This window comes from Hoplias malabaricus, chromosome 8 (assembly GCF_029633855.1).
Source record: "Hoplias malabaricus isolate fHopMal1 chromosome 8, fHopMal1.hap1, whole genome shotgun sequence".
Taxonomy (NCBI): Eukaryota; Metazoa; Chordata; class Actinopteri; order Characiformes; family Erythrinidae; genus Hoplias; species Hoplias malabaricus.
Window position 1 is genome coordinate 8,754,071 of NC_089807.1, and position 23,413 is coordinate 8,777,483.

General features: G+C 50.4%; 1 protein-coding gene across 1 annotated transcript in view; it reads right to left on the reverse strand.

Annotated features, from left to right (window-relative positions):
- The window catches only part of capn2a (calpain 2, (m/II) large subunit a), a gene marked incomplete at its 3' end in the record, with an annotated part of 26,869 nt that extends 4,999 nt beyond the window's left edge, over positions 1–21,870 (reverse strand). The window contains exons 1-9 of the mRNA XM_066679162.1: positions 21,583–21,870; positions 19,644–19,713; positions 12,152–12,270; positions 7,620–7,753; positions 7,214–7,382; positions 5,219–5,302; positions 5,043–5,128; positions 4,887–4,955; positions 405–565 (exon numbers count right to left, since the gene is read on the reverse strand). Coding sequence (XP_066535259.1) covers positions 405–565; positions 4,887–4,955; positions 5,043–5,128; positions 5,219–5,302; positions 7,214–7,382; positions 7,620–7,753; positions 12,152–12,270; positions 19,644–19,713; positions 21,583–21,819 — 1,129 coding nt within the window. The remainder of the gene's footprint in view (positions 1–404; positions 566–4,886; positions 4,956–5,042; positions 5,129–5,218; positions 5,303–7,213; positions 7,383–7,619; positions 7,754–12,151; positions 12,271–19,643; positions 19,714–21,582) is intronic.
- Between the last annotated feature and the right edge of the window lie 1,543 nt (positions 21,871–23,413).

A 23,413-nucleotide genomic window follows, 5' to 3' on the forward strand; every position in this document is an offset into this window, starting at 1 on the left:
ACTCTGTAACAGACCGGTCTCCAGTGGAAGGATTTAAGAACGGGGGGGACGTGTCTCTCCTTTTGCTCCGAGGGAGACTCTGGGGCTGTGTTCTGAATCAGCTGAAGCTGTTTAATGGTCTTTTGTGGAAGTCCAGTTCAGAGACCATTACAGTAATCACTGCTAGAAATAAAAGCATGGATCAGTTTCTCCAGCTCTGGTTTAGTCTCTGATCTACTGATGTTCTTAAGACGAAACGTCATCTTTCATATGACCATTTACCCTTTAACCCCCAGGATCCTGCCCGTGCTGGGTCTGGAACCCTGCTGTGCCCTGTGGTGTGTGGTGTAAATGTGAGTGTGTTCCTGTGTTCTGGGGCAGAAGGGAGGGAAGGGGGTGGTTAGTGCAGTTGGGGGGATCCTCACAGGGGTTGTTCCTGCAGCCTCCCGCCGTCGAGCCCCGTCTCCAACTGCCATCGAATTTACAGACGCTCCAGTGCTTCACGGAGTCAGACAGCAGTGTGTCTGGAGTCAGAGTGCAGATCTCCACACGGGTATAGTGCCGCGTAAACTCTGAGAACGACATCCTGAACACACACACACACACACACACAGAGAGACAATGAGGAGGACATCCACCTTCTGCTTACACTCACTGGCCATTTAATCAGAAACAGATCCTGCTCTGCACCACCCCCACACTCTAGAGAACACAGTTCCACTGTTCCACACACCAGAGGAACCCCATCACTCCAGAGAACACAGTTCCACTGTTCCACACACCAGAGGAACCCCATCACTCCAGAGAACACAGTTCCACTGTTCCACACACCAGAGGAACCCCATCACTCCAGAGAACACAGTTCCACTGTTCCACACACCAGAGGAACCCCATCACTCCAGAGAACACAGTTCCACTGTTCCACACACCAGAGGATCCCCATCACTCCAGAGAACACAGTTCCACTGTTCCACACACCAGAGGAACTCCATCACTCCAGAGAACACAGTTCCACTGTTCCACACACCAGAGGAACCCCATCACTCCAGAGAACACAGTTCCACACACCAGAGGAACCCCATCACTCCAGAGAACACAGTTCCACTGTTCCACACACCAGAGGAACCCCATCACTCCAGAGAACACAGTTCCACTGTTCCACACACCAGAGGAACCCCATCACTCCAGAGAACACAGTTCCACTGTTCCACACACCAGAGGATCCCCATCACTCCAGAGAACACAGTTCCACTGTTCCACACACCAGAGGAACTCCATCACTCCAGAGAACACAGTTCCACACACCAGAGGAACCCCATCACTCCAGAGAACACAGTTCCACACACCAGAGGAACCCCATCACTCCAGAGAACACAGTTCCACTGTTCCACACACCAGAGGAACCCCATCACTCCAGAGAACACAGTTCCACTGTTCCACACACCAGAGGAACTCCATCACTCCAGAGAACACAGTTCCACTGTTCCACACACCAGAGGAACCCCATCACTCCAGAGAACACAGTTCCACTGTTCCACACACCAGAGGATCCCCATCACTCCAGAGAACACAGTTCCACTGTTCCACACACCAGAGGAACTCCATCACTCCAGAGAACACAGTTCCACTGTTCCACACACCAGAGGAACCCCATCACTCCAGAGAACACAGTTCCACACACCAGAGGAACCCCATCACTCCAGAGAACACAGTTCCACTGTTCCACACACCAGAGGAACCCCATCACTCCAGAGAACACAGTTCCACTGTTCCACACACCAGAGGAACTCCATCACTCCAGAGAACACAGTTCCACTGTTCCACACACCAGAGGAACCCCATCACTCCAGAGAACACAGTTCCACTGTTCCACACACCAGAGGAACCCCATCACTCCAGAGAACACAGTTCCACTGTTCCACACACCAGAGGATCCCCATCACTCCAGAGAACACAGTTCCACTGTTCCACACACCAGAGGAACTCCATCACTCCAGAGAACACAGTTCCACTGTTCCACACACCAGAGGAACCCCATCACTCCAGAGAACACAGTTCCACACACCAGAGGAACCCCATCACTCCAGAGAACACAGTTCCACTGTTCCACACACCAGAGGAACCCCATCACTCCAGAGAACACAGTTCCACACACCAGAGGAACCCCATCACTCCAGAGAACACAGTTCCACACACCAGAGGATCCCCATCACTCCAGAGAACACAGTTCCACTGTTCCACACACCAGAGGAACTCCATCACTCCAGAGAACACAGTTCCACTGTTCCACACACCAGAGGAACCCCATCACTCCAGAGAACACAGTTCCACACACCAGAGGAACCCCATCACTCCAGAGAACACAGTTCCACTGTTCCACACACCAGAGGAACCCCATCACTCCAGAGAACACAGTTCCACTGTTCCACACACCAGAGGAACCCCATCACTCCAGAGAACACAGTTCCACACACCAGAGGAACCCCATCACTCCAGAGAACACAGTTCCACTGTTCCACACACCAGAGGAACCCCATCACTCCAGAGAACACAGTTCCACTGTTCCACACACCAGAGGAACTCCATCACTCCAGAGAACACAGTTCCACTGTTCCACACACCAGAGGAACCCCATCACTCCAGAGAACACAGTTCCACTGTTCCACACACCAGAGGAACCCCATCACTCCAGAGAACACAGTTCCACTGTTCCACACACCAGAGGATCCCCATCACTCCAGAGAACACAGTTCCACTGTTCCACACACCAGAGGAACTCCATCACTCCAGAGAACACAGTTCCACTGTTCCACACACCAGAGGAACCCCATCACTCCAGAGAACACAGTTCCACACACCAGAGGAACCCCATCACTCCAGAGAACACAGTTCCACTGTTCCACACACCAGAGGAACCCCATCACTCCAGAGAACACAGTTCCACTGTTCCACACACCAGAGGAACCCCATCACTCCAGAGAACACAGTTCCACACACCAGAGGATCCCCATCACTCCAGAGAACACAGTTCCACTGTTCCACACACCAGAGGAACTCCATCACTCCAGAGAACACAGTTCCACTGTTCCACACACCAGAGGAACCCCATCACTCCAGAGAACACAGTTCCACACACCAGAGGAACCCCATCACTCCAGAGAACACAGTTCCACTGTTCCACACACCAGAGGAACCCCATCACTCCAGAGAACACAGTTCCACTGTTCCACACACCAGAGGAACCCCATCACTCCAGAGAACACAGTTCCACACACCAGAGGAACCCCATCACTCCAGAGAACACAGTTCCACTGTTCCACACACCAGAGGAACCCCATCACTCCAGAGAACACAGTTCCACTGTTCCACACACCAGAGGAACTCCATCACTCCAGAGAACACAGTTCCACTGTTCCACACACCAGAGGAACCCCATCACTCCAGAGAACACAGTTCCACTGTTCCACACACCAGAGGAACCCCATCACTCCAGAGAACACAGTTCCACTGTTCCACACACCAGAGGATCCCCATCACTCCAGAGAACACAGTTCCACTGTTCCACACACCAGAGGAACTCCATCACTCCAGAGAACACAGTTCCACTGTTCCACACACCAGAGGAACCCCATCACTCCAGAGAACACAGTTCCACACACCAGAGGAACCCCATCACTCCAGAGAACACAGTTCCACTGTTCCACACACCAGAGGAACCCCATCACTCCAGAGAACACAGTTCCACTGTTCCACACACCAGAGGAACCCCATCACTCCAGAGAACACAGTTCCACACACCAGAGGATCCCCATCACTCCAGAGAACACAGTTCCACTGTTCCACACACCAGAGGAACTCCATCACTCCAGAGAACACAGTTCCACTGTTCCACACACCAGAGGAACCCCATCACTCCAGAGAACACAGTTCCACTGTTCCACACACCAGAGGAACCCCATCACTCCAGAGAACACAGTTCCACACACCAGAGGAACCCCATCACTCCAGAGAACACAGTTCCACTGTTCCACACACCAGAGGAACCCCATCACTCCAGAGAACACAGTTCCACTGTTCCACACACCAGAGGAACCCCATCACTCCAGAGAACACAGTTCCACTGTTCCACACACCAGAGGAACCCCATCACTCCAGAGAACACAGTTCCACTGTTCCACACACCAGAGGAACCCCATCACTCCAGAGAACACAGTTCCACTGTTCCACACACCAGAGGAACCCCATCACTCCAGAGAACACAGTTCCACTGTTCCACACACCAGAGGATCCCCATCACTCCAGAGAACACAGTTCCACTGTTCCACACACCAGAGGAACTCCATCACTCCAGAGAACACAGTTCCACTGTTCCACACACCAGAGGAACCCCATCACTCCAGAGAACACAGTTCCACTGTTCCACACACCAGAGGATCCCCATCACTCCAGAGAACACAGTTCCACTGTTCCACACACCAGAGGAACCCCATCACTCCAGAGAACACAGTTCCACACACCAGAGGAACCCCATCACTCCAGAGAACACAGTTCCACTGTTCCACACACCAGAGGATCCCCATCACTCCAGAGAACACAGTTCCACTGTTCCACACACCAGAGGAACTCCATCACTCCAGAGAACACAGTTCCACTGTTCCACACACCAGAGGAACCCCATCACTCCAGAGAACACAGTTCCACTGTTCCACACACCAGAGGAACCCCATCACTCCAGAGAACACAGTTCCACTGTTCCACAGACTTAGGAAATGCAGTGTAATTAGTGGACGCTGACGGTGGTGAAGTGGTGAAGTGAGGAATCGGTCAGTGAGTGAAAGTGTAGTAAAGTTAATGTAAAGTGAACAGATCTGAAATGTTCTGAGAGGAATGAGTGTGGATCTCCTCACCAGAACTCTCCATCATCAGCTTTCACGTTCTCCCGCTCTGATGAGTCCACCTGGTTCCACTCAGATGAACTGCAGAAGAATACACACAGAACACACACGTTATACACAGAACACACAGAGATTACACTAAAGTAACAGATACAGAGTGTCACTTACTTGTCACTCCAGGCTCCGGTCCACTCCACCTGACCCCAGGGGTTCCTGATTCGGATGAGCTTCTCCTTTCGGCCGCGGTAATTCACCTGTAACACCACAGAGTTCAGAGTCAGAACCAGAATTCCCATTCAGAACCACTGTCAGAGTCTGCAGAGAAACAGAACCAGAATCAGAACCTCGATGGCTCCGGTCACTGAGTACGCGTGTCCCTTCACCAGCTTCTGGGATGTCACGGCCTCTGAGTCGGCTGCACTGGTGATCTGCGCAGACAAGGACACGGCGTTACAGGACACACCACTGACCCACACCTGTCTCTCCACTGACCCACACCTGTCTCTCCACTGACCCACACCTGTCTCTCCACTGACCCACACCTGTCCCTCCACTGACCCACATCTGTCTCTCCACTGAACCACATCTGTCTCTACTGAACCACACCTGTCTCTCCACTGACCCACAACTGTCCCTCCACTGACCCACAACTGTCTCTCCACTGACCCACAACTGTCTCTCCACTGACCCACAACTGTCTCTCCACTGAACCACACCTGTCTCTCCACTGAACCACATCTGTCTCTACTGAACCACACCTGTCTCTCCACTGACCCACAACTGTCCCTCCACTGACCCACAACTGTCCCTCCACTGACCCACAACTGTCTCTCGACTGAACCACACCTGTCTCTCCACTGAACCACATCTGTCTCTACTGAACCACACCTGTCTCTCCACTGACCCACATCAGTCTCTACTGAACTACAACTGTCTCTCCACTGACCCACATCTGTCTCCACTGACCCACATCTGTCTCTCCACTGACCCACACCTGTCTCCACTGAACCACACCTGTCTCTCCACTGACCCGCATCTGTCTCCACTAACCCACATCTGTCTCCACTGACCCACATCTGTCTCCACTGACCCACACCTGTCTCCCCACGGACCCACACCTGTCTCCACTGACCCACACCTGTCTCCACTGACCCACACCTGTCTCTCCACTGACTAACATCTGTCTCTCCACTGACCCACACCTGTCTCTCCTCTGACTAACATCTGTCTCCACTGACCCACACCTGTCTCCATTGACCCACATCTGTCTCCACTAACCCACATCTGTCTCCACTGACCCACATCTGTCTCTCCACTGACTAACATCTGTCTCTGCACTGACCCACACCTGTCTCCATTGACCCACATCTGTCTCCACTGACCCACACCTGTCTCCACACTGACCCACACCTGTCTCCCCACGGACCCACATCAGTCTCTCCACTGACCCACATCTGTCTCCACACTGACCCACACCTGTCTCCCCACGGACCCACATCTGTCTCCCCACGGACCCACATCTGTCCCTCCACTGACCCGCATCTGTCTCCACTGACCCACACCTGTCTCCACTGACCCACACCTGTCTCCACTGACCCACACCTGTCTCTCCACTGACTAACATCTGTAACCACTGACCCACACCTGTAACCACTGACCCACATCTGTCTCCACTGACCCACATCTGTCTCCCCACGGACCCACATCTGTCTCCCCATGGACCCACACCTGTCTCCCCATGGACCCACATCTGTCTCCCCACGGACCCGCATCTGTCTCCACTGACCCACACCTGTCTCCACTGACCCACACCTGTCTCCACTGACCCACATCTGTCTCCACTGACCCACATCTGTCTCCACTGACCCACATCTGTCTTCACTGACCCACACCTGTCTCTCCACTGACTAACATCTGTCTCCACTGACCCACACCTGTAACCACTGACCCACACCTGTCTCCACTGATCCACACCTGTCTCCACTGACCCACACCTGTCTCCACTGACCCACACTCGTCTCTCCACTGACCCACACCCGTCTCTCCACTGACCCACACCCGTCTCTCCACTGACCCACATCTGTCTGTCCACTGACCTACACCTGTCTCTCCACTGACCCACATCTGTCTCCACTGACCCACACTTGTCTCCACTGACCCACACCTGTCTCCACTGACCCACACCTGTCTCTCCACTGACCCACATCTGTCTCCACTGACCCACATCTGTCTCCACTGACCCACATCTGTCCCCTTACCCACACCTGTCTCTCCACTGACCCACATCTGTCCCCGCTGACCCATATCTGTGTGTGTTAATGTAATAGAAAGGTCTGTACATCTATGGAGCATCCGAGGAGCGCTCCGGAGTCCAGAGCTTTCCGGATGATGTTGAACATCTCACGAGGAGCCGTTCGGAGCTCATACATCTCTGCGATGCCCCCAGTAAAGTCCTCAAAGCCCTCAGTGGTGGAGCCCCCGGAGAGAGCCTCATAGCAGCCGTTCAACCTCAGACACAGAGCACATCCCAGCATTAAACACACACGCATGCACACACACACACGCGCACGCACGCACGCACGCACGCACGCACGCACACACGCACGCACACACGCACACACACACGCACACACACACACACACACACACACGCACGCACACACGCGCGCACACACACACACACACACACACACACACACACACACACACACACACACACACACACACACACACACACACACTCACTTGGCATAGGCCTTCTCCAGCAGAGCGCTCCAGAACTCAGAGCCCGTGGCAGAGTGGACAAACAGCAGTTCTCCGTCCCTCGTGGGCAGTCGGTCGTCAATGACCACATCCACCCACTCCCCAAACTGCCAGAACTGTGGAGAACATGGAGAAGGTTCCATAAAGATCCACATAGACAACTGCTTTCACTCAGTCGCAGCACATCTGGACGCCTGGGCTCAGTTCAGGACGGCGCCTCTCTAAAAGGGTCTGGACCGTGTCAGTGGACTAAGGATGGGTCAGGCACGGTTCACTCCCACAGACACAGGTCTCCGCTCAACCACTGGACACCAGGAGTCACTGGGCGCAGGGCAGACACACACCCTGGAGGGGGCACCAGTCCAATACAGGGCACGACACACTCACACATTCCCTCAAACACTCACCCAGTCACTCACATACTCACACAAACTCACATTCACTCACACAGTCACTCCAACACTCACCCAGTCAGTCAGACATTCACTCACCCAGTCACTCACACACACACACACCAACACGCTCACCCAGTCACTCACACTCACCCAGTCACTCACTCACACACACACCAACACGCTCACCCAGTCACTCACACTCACCCAGTCATTCACTCACACAGTCACTCCAACACTCACCCAGTCAGTCAGACATTCACTCACCCAGTCACTCACACACACACACACCAACACGCTCACCCAGTCACTCACACTCACCCAGTCACTCACTCACACACACACCAACACGCTCACCCAGTCACTCACACACTCACCCAGTCACTCACACACACACACACACCAACACACTCACCCACTCACTCACACACACACACATGTTCACTCACACTCACCCAGTCACTCACTCACACACACACACCAACACACTCACCCAGTCTCTCACACACTCACCCAGTCACTCATACATTATCAGTGTGTAGGGGCTTCTACAGCCTGAGGGGGGCAGTCACAGAAGCAGGACACATCTGCATTCACTGAGAGCAATGGCCTTGGCCCCGCCCCCAAACAGTCAAATCCATTTCAAAACCTGAGCGCAGTCCGAAAAAAAAACTGGACGCGAGGGGAACATTAAAATCGACAGTAACTCCATTTGAGGATGTACTGAGCCCTTAAAGTCTCATGGTGGAAAAATATTATTTAGCGATTTAATTCATTCCCTCAAATTGGTAATTCATTGCCTCAATTTAATAATCGGTTCCCTCAGTTTAGACATGACAGAGACTATCACACGTCTGCTCTCTCCTGTCCATTCCTTATTTACACTACAACCATGTGTTAATTGACTGAAACATAATTAGTTCAGTTCGAGGAGAGCGTGAATAAAGGCAGACTCCTTTTTAACTGAGCATTCAGCTGGAGGTGGGGCAGTGGGCTCCTTTGGTGCTGCACGCAGCTGCGGCCAAAATCATCTCATTCTCAAACAAATTATTTAGTAAAATCCAATTGACCTGTTATTGAGGGCGTCACAGTGGAGCAGCATGAAGTGTTTCTGTCACAGCTCCAGGGTCCTGGAGGTTGTGGGTTCTAGTCCCGCTCCGAGTGACTGTCTGTGAGGAGTGTGGTGTGTTCTCCCTGTGCCTGTGTGGGTTTCCTCCGGGTGACTGTCTGTGAGGAGTGTGGTGTGTTCTCCCTGTGTCTGTGTGGGTTTCCTCCGGGTGACTGTGAGGAGTGTGGTGTGTTCTCCCTGTGTCTGTGTGGGTTTCCTCCGGGTGACTGTCTGTGAGGAGTGTGGTGTGTTCTCTCTGTGTCTGCGTGGGTTTCCTCCGGGTGACTGTCTGTGAGGAGCGTAGTGTGCTCTCCCTGTGTCTGCATGGGTTTCCTCCAGATGACTGTCTGTGAGAAGTGTGGTGTGTTCTCTCTGTGTCTGCGTGGGGTTCCTCCGGGTGACTGTCTGTGAGGAGTGTGGTGTGTTCTCTCTGTGTCTGCGTGGGTTTCCTCCGGGTGACAGTCTGTGAGAAGTGTGGTGTGTTCTCTCTGTGTCTGCGTGGGTTTCCTCTGGGTGACTGTCTGTGAGGAGTGTGGTGTGTTCTCTCTGTGTCTGCGTGGGTTTCCTCTGGGTCACTGTCTGTGAGGAGTGTGGTGTGTTCTCCCTGTGTCTGCGTGGGTTTCCTCCGGGTGACTGTCTGTGAGGAGTGTGGTGTGTTCTCTCTGTGTCTGTGTGGGTTTCCTCCGGGTGACTGTCTGTGAGGAGTGTGGTGTGTTCTCCCTGTGTCTGTGTGGGTTTCCTCCGGGTGACTGTCTGTGAGGAGTGTGGTGTGTTCTCTCTGTGTCTGCGTGGGTTTCCTCCGGGTGACTGTCTGTGAGGAGCGTAGTGTGCTCTCCCTGTGTCTGCATGGGTTTCCTCCAGATGACTGTCTGTGAGAAGTGTGGTGTGTTCTCTCTGTGTCTGCGTGGGGTTCCTCCGGGTGACTGTCTGTGAGGAGTGTGGTGTGTTCTCTCTGTGTCTGCGTGGGTTTCCTCCGGGTGACAGTCTGTGAGAAGTGTGGTGTGTTCTCTCTGTGTCTGCGTGGGTTTCCTCTGGGTGACTGTCTGTGAGGAGTGTGGTGTGTTCTCTCTGTGTCTGCGTGGGTTTCCTCTGGGTCACTGTCTGTGAGGAGTGTGGTGTGTTCTCCCTGTGTCTGCGTGGGTTTCCTCCGGGTGACTGTCTGTGAGGAGTGTGGTGTGTTCTCTCTGTGTCTGTGTGGGTTTCCTCCGGGTGACTGTCTGTGAGGAGTGTGGTGTGTTCTCCCTGTGTCTGTGTGGGTTTCCTCCGGGTGACTGTCTGTGAGGAGTGTGGTGTGTTCTCCCTGTGTCTGTGTGGGTTTCCTCCGGGTGACTGTCTGTGAGGAGTGTGGTGTGTTCTCCCTGTGTCTGTGTGGGTTTCCTCCGGGTGACTGTCTGTGAGTAGTGTGGTGTGTTCTCCCTGTGTCTGTGTGGGTTTCCTCCGGGTGACTGTGAGGAATGTGGTGTGTTCTCCCTGTGCCTGTGTGGGTTTCCTCCGGGTGACTGTGAGGAGTGTGGTGTGTTCTCCCTGTGTCTGTGTGGGTTTCCTCCGGGTGACTGTCTGTGAGGAGTGTGGTGTGTTCTCTCTGTGTCTGCGTGGGTTTCCTCCGGGTGACTGTCTGTGAGGAGCGTGGTGTGTTCTCTCTGTGTCTGCGTGGGTTTCCTCAGGGTGACTGTCTGTGAGGAGCGTAGTGTGTTCTCCCTGTGTCTGCATGGGTTTCCTCCAGATGACTGTCTGTGAGGAGTGTGGTGTGTTCTCTCTGTGTCTGCATGGGTTTCCTCCGGGTGACTGTCTGTGAGGAGCGTAGTGTGTTCTCTCTGTGTCTGCATGGGTTTCCTCCAGATGACAGTCTGTGAGAAGTGTGGTGTGTTCTCTCTGTGTCTGCGTGGGTTTCCTCTGGGTGACTGTCTGTGAGGAGTGTGGTGTGTTCTCTCTGTGTCTGCGTGGGTTTCCTCTGGGTCACTGTCTGTGAGGAGTGTGGTGTGTTCTCCCTGTGTCTGCGTGGGTTTCCTCCAGGTGACTGTCTGTGAGGAGTGTGGTGTGTTCTCTCTGTGTCTGTGTGGGTTTCCTCCGGGTGACTGTCTGTGAGGAGTGTGGTGTGTTCTCCCTGTGTCTGTGTGGGTTTCCTCCGGGTGACTGTCTGTGAGGAGTGTGGTGTGTTCTCCCTGTGTCTGTGTGGGTTTCCTCCGGAGATTTTCTTCATTCTGTGTTGTCTGCAGCAAAGCGTAGCACATGAAATAAAGGTACAATATTTTTAATAAACAGATACAAGATGAGGGTGACATATAAAAGCTGGAACTGTCCTTTTTCCATTGGAGTTTTTCTGTGAATATTAATTACAAACATACATTGCATGGATTGTGTTATGGACATTTTGGGCAATATTAGGTTCTCACCAGTAGGTTCTCCACCTCTTGTGGATGATAGGAGTTATTGCCCGATCTAATTTTCTTCGGCTGAGGCTCAATTCTGTCCAAAAAAGCCCCGTTAGGTTTTATGTCATTTTTTATGTGGTAATTGATAAATAAAGACAATAACAGGTCAATTGAATTTTACGGAATAATTCGTTTGAGAATGAGATGATTTTGGTCGCGGTTGTGTGCAGCACAACAGGAGCCCACTGCCCCACCTCCCTCCAGCGGAATGCTTTATTCACTCTGTCCTCGACCGGTGTGTGTGTGTGAGTATGTGTAATGTGTACACACACACACACACACTCTCTTGTTCTAAACACACTTCCTGTGGAATGTGAGGGTGTTCCTGATCTGACTCAGAGCGGCTTCCAGAGTAAAACTTTCCACTGACCGCTCCCTGCCCACAGTCGTTCCTCTTCTTACACAACACACACCAGCAGGGAGTTCCCTCTGAGCAGCACTGCTCCCCACAGGCTGCAGGGGGCAACACTGAGGTCTGATCTCAGAGGCTTTTTAAAGCCTGACATGTGTCTGTCTGCTCCTGAGTCTCCTGCAGAAGGGAATTTTAGGAATGTGGTTAGATACAGAGGGAACACCCCATACCTGGAAATGGAAGATTCCAGCGTAGTTCTCTCCGAAGCCCTGATCCGACGGGACCACCCGCCCCAGCACATCCTCATTCAGCGTCAGAGACGCAATGGCTGCCAGGAGCCAACAGTCCCCTGAGGACACATAGACGCAGGACAGGTCAGAGAGAGGACACTGAGACAGAGAACAGGTCAGAAAGGGGACACTGAGACAGAGAACAGGTCAGAGGGGGGACACTGAAACAGAGGACAGGTCAGAGAGGGGACCCAGAGACACAGGACAGGTCAGAGAGAGGACAGAGTGAGTGAGGTGTGAGTGTCCACAGGTGTGAGAGAGTGAGTGTTCACAGGTGTGAGAAAGTGAGGTGTGAGTGAGTGAATGTTCACAAGTGTGAGAGAGTGAGTGTTCACAGGTGTGAGATAGTGAGTGTTTACAGGTGTGAGATAGTGAGTGTTTACAGGTGTGAGTGAGTGAGTGTCCACAGGTGTGAGTGAGTGAGTGTCCACAGGTGTGAGAGAGTGAGGTGTGATATAGTGAGTGTTTACAGGTGTGAGAGAGTGAGTGTTTACAGGTGTGAGTGAGTGAGTGTTCACAGGTGTGAGAAAGTGAGGTGTGAGGGAGTGAGTGTTCACAGGTGTGAGAGAGTGAGTGTTCACAGGTGTGAGTGAGTGAGGTGTGAGAGAGTGAGTGTTCACAGGTGTGAGATAGTGAGTGTTTACAGGTGTGAGATAGTGAGTGTCCACAGGTGTGAGAGAGTGAGGTGTGATATAGTGAGTGTTTACAGGTGTGAGAGAGTGAGTGTTCACAGGTGTGAGAAAGTGAGGTGTGAGGGAGTGAGTGTTCACAGGTGTGAGAGAGTGAGTGTTCACAGGTGTGAGTGAGTGAGGTGTGAGAGAGTGAGTGTTCACAGGTGTGAGATAGTGAGTGTTTACAGGTGTGAGTGAGTGAGGTGTGAGAGAGTGAGTGTTCACAAGTGTGAGAGAGTGAGTGTTCACAGGTGTGAGTGAGTGAGGTGTGAGAGAGTGAGTGTTCACAGGTGTGAGATAGTGAGTGTTCACAGGTGTGAGAAAGTGAGTGTTTACAGGTGTGAGAAAGTTAGTGTTCACAGGTGTGAGATAGTGAGTGTTCACAGGTGTGAGAAAGTGAGGTGTGAGTGAGTGAGTGTTCACAAGTGTGAGAGAGTGAGTGTTCACAGGTGTGAGTGAGTGAGGTGTGAGAGAGTGAGTGTTCACAGGTGTGAGATAGTGAGTGTTCACAGGTGTGAGATAGTGAGTGTTTACAGGTGTGAGAAAGTTAGTGTTCACAGGTGTGAGAAAGTGAGTGTTTACAGGTGTGAGAAAGTTAGTGTTCACAGGTGTGAGAGAGTTAGTGTTCACAGGTGTGAGATAGTGAGTCTTTACAGGTGTGAGATAGTGAGTCTTTACAGGTGTGAGAGAGTTAGTGTTCACAGGTGTGAGAGAGTGAGGTGTGAGTGAGTGAGTGTTCACAGGTGTGAGATAGTGAGGTGTGAGGGAGTGAGTGTCCACAGGTGTGAGAGAGTGAGTGTTCACAAGTGTGAGAGACTGAGTGTCCACAGGTGTGAGAGAGTGAGTGTCCACAGGTGTGAGAGAGTGAGTGTCCACAGGTGTGAGTGAGTGAGTTGGTGAGTGAATGAACTGCTGAATGAAAGTTGTACTGAGCTGATGAAATATCTGTAAAGTTCAGACCTCTGTCCTGACGGCACTCACCGTGAGGACGAGGGTGACAAAGTGAAAATGGGGTTTTACATCAGTGCAGACAGGGTTCATTTCTCCTGGTTTCTCTTTAGTTTCTCCTGAGTTCTGAAATGACTATGTCCTGTGACAAGGGCCTGGGGTGTGGAGACTCAGAAGGTGCTGAGGTTTCTGCTGTAAATAGACCATTGTTGGAGCTGGTCGACTGTAAACTGCAGACGGAGCAGAAGGAGGAGAAGGAGCAAAAGGAGGAGGAGAAGGAGAAGGAGTTTTTTAACTCTTCCTTTAATTCATCCTGTGCGGACTCCATTTCCCATAATCCCTCAGTGAGCTGTAAATTCCTTCCAGACGTGGAGTGTACACAGAGCTTCAGTTTCTCCCACAGAGTCTCCACAATCAGCCCCTGTGCTCTCACACACAGCACAGCTCTGATACCGTCCTCACAGTGCAAAGGGTCTCTCCCGTCCTCAGAGGTCCCCTCTGCTCACAAGGGCAGAAGTGTGATTCAGAGAGTGTGTATGAGGCGAGAGAGAGCATGAGGAAATGATTTAACTTCCCCTAAAGGCTGTGAGTTATTTACAGATGCAGGAGTGAAACTCTGCATAGACACAGCGAAAACTTCCGGCTAAAAGAGGGAGGGCCGCAGTGGAATGAGAAACCTCTGTAAACAGCTGGAGCTTTCAGCGTGACTCACAGCCCTTGCTCTGTCTCAGACCACGCCTTGGTCTCATGATCCTCTGGAAAAAAATACTGCTCACAGAAAACACACAACCACAGCAATGTCCTGCAGAGACAGAGCAGAAACAGAGCACACAAGCAGCAGAGACAGAGACGGAGCAGAGACAGAACTAGAGCAGAGAAGGAGAAGAGACAGAGCTAGAACAGAGACAGAGCAGAGACAGAGATGGAGCAGAGACGGAGCAGAGACAGAGACAGAGCTAGAGCAAAGACAGAACTACAGCAGAGATAGAGCAGAGACAAAGCTGGAGCAGAGACAGAGATGGAGCAGAGACAGAGATGGAGCAGAGACAGCAACAGAGACAGAGCAGAAAGAGAGCTAGAGCAGAGACAGAGACAGAGCAGAGACAGATCACACAAGGAGCAGAGACAGAGCAGAGATGGAGACAAAGACCTAGGCAGAACAGAGACAGAAACAGAGCAGAAACGGAGCAGAGACAGAGATGGAGACAGAGACAGAGCACAAACAGAGCAGAGATGGAGACGGAGACAAAGACAGAGACAGAGACAGAAACAGGGCAGAGATAGAGATGGAGACGGAGACGGAGGCAATGACAGAGACAGAGATGGAGACAGAGACAGAGATGGAGTTGGAGACAGAGACAGAGAGAGAGATGGAGACGGAGACAGAGACAGAGACAGAAATGGAGACAAGTCTGTTATAAACAGCTATGGCACACACAGTGAAGGACAGAATACAGGGCGTTGTGTTGGAGCCGAGACTCTGGTCAGGGCCTGTTTATTAAACACAGAACTCACGGGTCAAGCTCTAACACGTCTCATTGTTTTAACCTTCACCCACAACATCTGGAGACTTCACCGTCTCTTTCAGAACAAAACACGGCCCTTTAATACTCTCCACCAGAGAGAACAGAGAAAACAGTGAGAACAGAGAGAACACTGAGAACAGAGAGAAAACAGTGAGAACAGTGAGAACAGAGAGAGAACAGTGAAAACAGTGAGAACAGAGAGAGAACACTGAGAACAGAGAGAACAGATAGAAAACAGTGAGAACGTAGAGAATAGAGAGAACAGAAAGAAAACAGTGAGAACACTGAGAACAGAGAGAAAACAGTGAGAACAGAGCAAAAACAGTGAGAACAGAGAGAAAACAGTGCGAACAGAGAGAAAAGAGTGAGAACAGAGAGAGAACAATGAGAACAGAGAGAAAACAGTGAGAACAGAGAGAAAACAGTGAGAACAGTGAAAACAGTGAGAACAGAGAGAGAACACTGAGAACAAAGAGAAAACAGTGAGAGCAGAGAGAACATATAGAAAACAGTGAGAACAGAGAGAACAGAGAGAGAACAGTGAGAACAGAGAGAAAACATTGAGAACAGAGCGAACAGAGAGAGAAAACAGTGAGAACAGAGAGAAAACAGTGAGAACAGAGCAAAAACAGTGAGAACAGAGAGAACAGAGAGAGAAAAATGAGAACAGAGAGAAAACAGTGCGAACAGAGAGAAAACAGTGAGAACAGAGAGAAAACAATGAGAACAGAGAGAAAACAGTGAGAACAGAGAGAAAACAGTGAGAACAGAGAGAAAACAGTGAAAACAGAGAGAACAGAAAGAGAAAAATGAGAAGAGAGAAAACAGTGAGAACAGAGAGAACAGAGACAGAACAATGAGAACAGAGAGAAAACAGTGAGAATAGAGAGAACAATGAGAACAGAGAGAAAACAGTGAGAACAGAGAGAACAGAGAGAAAACAGTGAAAACAGAGAGAACAGAGACAGAACAATGAGAACAGAGAGAAAACAGTGAGAACAGAGAGAACAGAGACAGAACAATGAGAACAGAGAGAAAACAGTGAGAACAGAGAGAAAACAGTGCGAACAGAGAGAAAAGAGTGAGAACAGAGAGAGAACAATGAGAACAGAGAGAAAACAGTGAGAACAGTGAAAACAGTGAGAACAGAGAGAGAACACTGAGAACAAAGAGAAAACAGTGAGAGCAGAGAGAACATATATAAAACAGTGAGAACAGAGAGAACAGTGAGAACAGAGAGAAAACATTGAGAACAGATCGAACAGAGAGAGAACACTGAGAACAGAGAGAAAACAGTGAGAACAGAGCAAAAACAGTGAGAACAGAGAGAAAACAGTGAAAACAGAGAGAAAACAGTGAAAACAGAGAGAAAACAGTGAAAACAGAGAGAACAGAGACAGAACAATGAGAACAGAGAGAAAACAGTGAGAACAGAGAGAACAGAGACAGAACAATGAGAACAGAGAGAAAACAGTGAGAACAGAGAGAGAACAATGAGAACAGAGAGAAAAATGAGAACAGAGAGAAAACAGTGAGAACAGAGAGAACAGAGAGAAAACAGTGAGAATAGAGAGAACAATGAGAACAGTGAGAAAACAGTGAGAACAGAGAGAACAGAGAGAAAACAGTGAAAACAGAGAGAACAGAGACAGAACAATGAGAACAGAGAGAAAACAGTGAGAACAGAGACAGAACAATGAGAACAGAGAGAAAACAGTGAGAACAGAGAGAGAACAATGAGAACAGAGAGAAAACAGTGAGAACAGAGAGAAAACAGTGAGAACAGAGAGAACAATGAGAACAGAGAGAAAACAGTGAAAACAGAGAGAACAGAGACAGAACAATGAGAACAGAGAGAAAACAGTGAGAACAGAGACAGAACAATGAGAACAGAGAGAAAACAGTGAGAACAGAGACAGAACAATGAGAACAGAGAGAAAACAGTGAGAACAGAGAGAAAACAGTGAGAACAGAGAGAACAATGAGAACAGAGAGAAAACAGTGAAAACAGAGAGAACAGAGAGAGAACAGTGAAAACAGAGAGAACAGAGACAGAACAATGAGAACAGAGAGAAAACAGTGAAAACAGAGAGAACAGAGAGAAAACAGTGAAAACAGAGAGAACAGATAGAGAACAGAGAGAAAACAGTGAGAACAGAGAGAAAACAGTGAGAACAGAGAGAAAACAGAGAGAACAGAGCGAAAACAGTGAGAACAGAGCGAAAACAGTGAGAACAGAGCAAAAACAGTGAGAACAGAGAGAGAAAAATGAGAACAGAGAGGAAAACAGTGAGAACAGAGAGAAAACAGTGAGAACAGAGAGAAAACAGAGAGAAAACAGTGAGAACAGAGAGAGAACACTGAGAACAGAGCAAAAACAGTGAGAACAGAGCGAAAACACTGAGAACAGAGAGAGAGAAATGAGAACAGAGAGAGAATATTGAGAGAACAGAGTGAACAGAGAAAACAGATAGAAGAGAGGGAACACAGAGAGAAAAGTGAGAACAGAGACAACAGTGAGAGAACAGGGAGAAAAGTGAGAGAACACAAAGAACAGAGTGAGAACAGAGAGAGAACAGTGAGAGAACACAGAGAGAGCAGAGTGAAGACAGAGGGAGAATAGTGAAAACAGAGAGAAAACAGTGAGAACATAGAGAGAGTAGTGAGAACAGAGAGAAAACAATGAGAACAGAGAGAGTGCACAGAGGAAGAACAGTGAGAGAACTGAAAGAACAGAAAGAGAACATAGGGAGAAATGTGAGAACAGAGTGAGAACAATAAGAGAACTATGTGTGGAGGTGAGTTTCAGGAGGTGTGTGTGTGGAGGTGTGTGTGAGGTGTGTGTGGAGGTAAGTTTGAGGAGGTGTGTGTGTAAGTTGTGTGTAGAGGTGAGTTTCAAGAGGTGTGTGTGGAGGTAAGTTTGAGAAGGGGTGTGTGGAGGTGAGTGTGTGAGGTGTGTGTGGAAGTGAGTGTGTGAGGTGTGTGTGAGGTATGTATGAGGTGTGTGAAGTGTGTGTGTGAGGTGTGTATGAGGTGTGTGAAGTGTGTGTGTGAGGTGTGTGTGTGAGGTGAGTGTGTTAGGAGTGTGTGTGAGGTGAGTGTGTTAGGTGTGTGTGTGTGAGGTGAGTGTGTTAGGTGTGTGTGTGTGAGGTGAGTGTGTTAGGTGTGTGTGTGTGAGGTGAGTGTGTTAGGTGTGTGTGTGTGAGGTGAGTGTGTTAGGTGTGTGTGTGAGGTGTGTGTGTGAGGTGTGTGTGTGAGGTGTGTGTGTGAGGTGTGTGTGTGTGAGGTGTGTGTGTGAGGTGAGTGTGTGAGGTGAGTGTGTGAGGTGTGTGTGTGAGGTGTGTGTGGCGGTAAGTTTGAGGAGGTGTGTGTGGCGGTAAATTTGAGGAGGTGTGTGTGAGGTGCGTGTGTGAGGTGTGTGGAGGTGAGTGTGTGAGGTGTGTGTGAGGTGTGTATGTTGTATATTGATTGTTTGTTCCTGGGTTGAGTGTATTTCAGTATTCCAGTTTTCTAATTTAAAACTCGGCTCAGATCCAGATCCAGAGACAAAATGAGGAAATAACACTGCGGAGCGAGGACTCCTAACAGGAAATTCTCCGTCTCAGGGGGGGAGCTGGAACACTCTCAATCACAGAAAGTTCACAGCAATAACACTGGGATCACAGCCTCAGCATCAGCCTCAGCCTCAGCATCAGCCTGATTCTCGTGTTGAGACTGAGGCTGATGCTGATGCTGAGACTGAGGCTGATTCTGATGCTGAGACTGAGGCTGATGCTGAGACTGATGCAGAGACTGATGCTGATGCTGAGGCTGAGACTGAGGCTGATGCTGATTCTGATACTGAGGATGACACTGAGGCTGGTGCTGGGGCTGAGACTGAGGCTGAGGCTGAGGCTGATGCTGAGACCGAGACCGAGACCGAGACCGAGACCGAGACCGATGCTGATGCTGATGCTGAGACCGAGACCGAGACCGAGACCGAGACCGAGACCGATGCTGATGCTGATGCTGAGACTGAGACTGAGACCGAGACCGAGACCGAGACCGATGCTGATGCTGAGACTGAGACTGAGACTGAGACCGAGACCGATGCTGATGCTGATGCTGATGCTGAGACTGAGGCTGAGGCTGAGGCTGATGCTGAGGCTGAGACTGAGGCTGAGACTGAGACTGAGACTGAGGCTGATGCTGAGGCTGAGGCTGAGACTGAGGCTGAGACTGAGGCTGATGTTGAGGCTGAGTGTCAGTGTGAAATGGTGGAAGGTGAAGCTGTGGTTAAAGACGTACCCAGACTCCCCTGACAGATGTCCGTCCTCGTCGCTCCTCCAACAATGAACTCTGGACTGGACACCAACTCCTGCAGCAACAGCACAGACAGCACAGTCAGAGAACAGTATGTGTGTGTGTGTCTAAGCTTGCCCAAATATAATAATAATTGTGTTCAGCTTCAGCTCGGACTGATAACAGTGTTCACAATCTCCACAGAAATACACTCTGTCAGAACAGGATGCTCTGGAGCAGCTGCACATGATTCTGATATCACCAGGTTCCTCTGGTGTGTGGAGCGATGGAGTTCCTCTGGTGTGTGGAACAGTGGAACCAATCCATCAGATTCTCACAGCAGTGTTTTATCTAGAGTAAAGCTCTCCCGTGAGAACAGAGGCTGTATCTGTGTGTGTGTGTGTGTGACACACACACACAGACGCACACACAGACGCACAACACACACACACACACACAGACACACAAGTGCACTGGGGGCTGTGAACACACTCACAGAGCAGAAATCCCCAGCGCCCCGGGAGCAGTTGGGGGTTCAGTGACTTGCTCAAGGTCCCCTCAGGAACTCTCAGAAAATCCTTCACTCGACTTTGAGCTGCTCACAGGGATATGGCTTTATCCTTTAAATGTGTGTGTGTTGAGCCTCAGTTCGCTGAAAAATCTGCTGTGGTGTGTGTTAAACCTCGAGTGTCTGTTAGCACCAGCTGTGCTTCTAAACGGTGTAGAACCGTCTTATTTCACTTGTTTTATAACTACTCTCATCCTCCAGCAGCAGCTGTGTGAGCTCTGGGGCTGTGTTTAGCTAAATTCACTCCACTTTGTGCTCACAGACATAAGGCTCAGCGCAGTGTGACGGAGCACCCCCTCCCCACGGTGATACTGTGTACCGAGGTAATACTTTCAGATGGTAAGAAAAATGTGGATACCGCTCATCCCTAGTGTGTGTGTGTGCTGTTTGTGTTCTGTGACACTACACCCTGTCCTCTCCAGGTCTCAGTCCAGCACCAGAGTTTTAATCCTCCACCTCCACTGCTCTCAGTTGCTTTGTTACCAACTGTAATGAAGACCTCAGAGTACTACTCTAATCACACACACACACACACACACACATCATAATTGTAAACGAGGCATGTATTTACCTCTCACCACAGCAGTGACGGGTGGAGTGTGGTGGTGCAGAGGAAGGGACAGTTTTAAACACAGATCAGACTCAGCGTCCATTTTGTTTCGGACCTTGCTCCACGTTTATCGCCTCCTCGGTGAAACATAAACAAGCTTCTCCCAGTTTTTACAGCTCGTCTGCTTCAGCAATACACCCTCTTTTCTGAAATCTCTCGGGGTGTGGGAACCGTGCGGCTGTGTGCTTCACTGTGCCCCGCTTCAGACACTGCCCACGGGGGGAGGGGAGGCACTAACTAGTCTTATTTTAAAACCTTGTTAGATTTTCCATAACTTCATTCTTCAGTTTCTCAGTGAAGGTAAAGGCTCAGACGCACCACACTTTGAGAAGCACTGATCTAGCTCATGTGCAGCTGCTCCACAGCATTTCAGTTCAGTTCCTGAGGTTCACAGCACACACTGAATCAACTTCTCATGTTTTCCTAGTTCTCTCTCGCTCTGGACGCCCTCAGTGTGAGTCAGGGTCTGGCACAGAGTCAGCGCCGGGCTCGGCCCTTTAACACTCACAAAACTCTTATTACACTCTTATAAAACAGCTGATTTCAACAGAAGAACCTTTGTGGTGATACACAGAACTGCTTTCAGCGCGGAGCTAAAGCCCCAGGAGAACCCTGTACTTTAAGAGTGGAGGGTTCCTGAAGATCCGAGTGTGTCTAATCCATCAGAGAAGTGCTTTTAACTCGAACAAACTTCAGAAAACTACACTCACGCCCAGCCCACCCCTCCCTGCGCTCAGAGCAGAGTTATAGAGAGAAGAGCGCCTCACCCCGGGTCGTTTCCACTGGATCCCCCGGGTCTTGGAGGAGCGCGGGCCGAGTTCGTTGAAGCCCAGCACCTCGGGGGCCGCGGGGAAGGTGCTGTCGCAAAACAACTGCCCCCGGCGCAGGCACTCGTCCCGCAGCGCGGAGAAATCCTGCCCCAGGTACCGCACCGCGTTCGCGTTGGTGCCGAACCCCGCGGCCAGGGCGCGCTTCTTCGCCAGCTGTGAGGCTACCCCCGACATCCTCAGAGATCCAGAGAAAACTGCGTTCCTCAGTTCCCCGCCCTCTCGGAGTTAGTGAAGTACAGTCTCCTCCTTCTCCTCCTCCTCCTCTATCTCTCTCTCTCTCTCTCTCTCTCTCACCCACCTCTCTCTCCCTCTCTCTTTCTTTCTTTCTTTCTCTCTCTCTCTCTCCCCCCCCTCTCTCTCACACACCCACCCCTCTCTCTCTCTCTCTCTCTCTCTCTCACACTTTCTCTCTCTCTCTCTCTCTCTCTCTCTCTCTCTCTCTCTCTTTTACTTTAATAAACTCTTTTACATTTGCAGTGAGAGTTAAGGAGGTTTATTTCTCTGAAGTCAGTGTTTGGGCAATGTGTTGTTAATTGGACGCACTCTCAGTTAAACATTACTGTGTGTGTGTGTGTGTGTGTGTGTGTTAAATATGGTGGTATTTCATGCTGAAACCCAGCTGCCATTCATTTTCTGTATATTTTACAGAATTGAACTGTGTAGATTTCTGACCACATTTCTCTCCTCTCACTAATCTAAATCTAAACTAATCTAATCTAGCCTCAGTCCGTGTGTAAACCCGACCTCTCTTTCACAGTCAAACGGCGCCCCCTTCTGCCTCCGAGGGTGAATTACCGCCCTTTATTTCATTTTTATTTATTATTGTTTTATGTGTTTTTTCAGTGGGGTATAACCCCCCAGCTCTGGAACAGTGGAACCCCAAAACTCACCAGCGCCCCCCACACACACACACACAGCTAAACAGACTGGTCAGTGTGTACACTCCTGCAGTGTCTGTATAAACCTGTTCCCTGCGGCTGTGAACAGAGCACATGCTCCTGCTCTGGGGGGCGCTCTCTCCTCCCCCAGGGTTCCGTCAGTCACTAATGAGTCATCTGCAGCTGCTTCAGTTTACACCAGTCCTCAACATCCGTCTCCAGCATCCTGATGATCTCCAGCAGTTTCAGCCTCGGGGAAAGACGCCCCCTGGTGGTCACAGCCCTCAGTGAAAATACCTAACATTCCTTCAGCGGGTTCCACACCTGTGTGTGTGTGGGTGGGTTCACTGCCACTAGTTTGTGTGAGGAATGGCTCACCGGTGCGTGTTTGTGCTCACTGCCACAGAGGGGTCAAATGCAGAGAAGAAAATTCCCAGAGGAATCAATAAAGGTGTTGTTTCTTCTTCTTCTTCATTGAGAGCAGTGAACGAACACACACACACACACACACAGCGGTGGGTAGCTATAAACTAAAGACTATCTAAAGTGTATGAATTATGATGTTAAAGGACAAGTATTTGACTGTGGTTTATTAAAGAGAGGTACTTCCACACGTTTACACACTGCTCTGAGTCCGTCAGTCATTAGCTCAAACTCTTACTCACTGTCCAGAGATAACGACCCCCCCACAAACCACCCCACCCCCAGCACCGTTAAAAGACCCCTCTCTGTACTTTAACTTCAACCTGAAATCACTACACACTCTCACCCAGCATTTCTGCTGTACAGAAGGGGTTAATCAGGAGTGTGTTCTTCTCTCTGCAGGAGCACACTCTGCTCTCCTGAGAGGAGATGTACTCTAGGTGTAGAACACTGCTGTGAGGATTTGA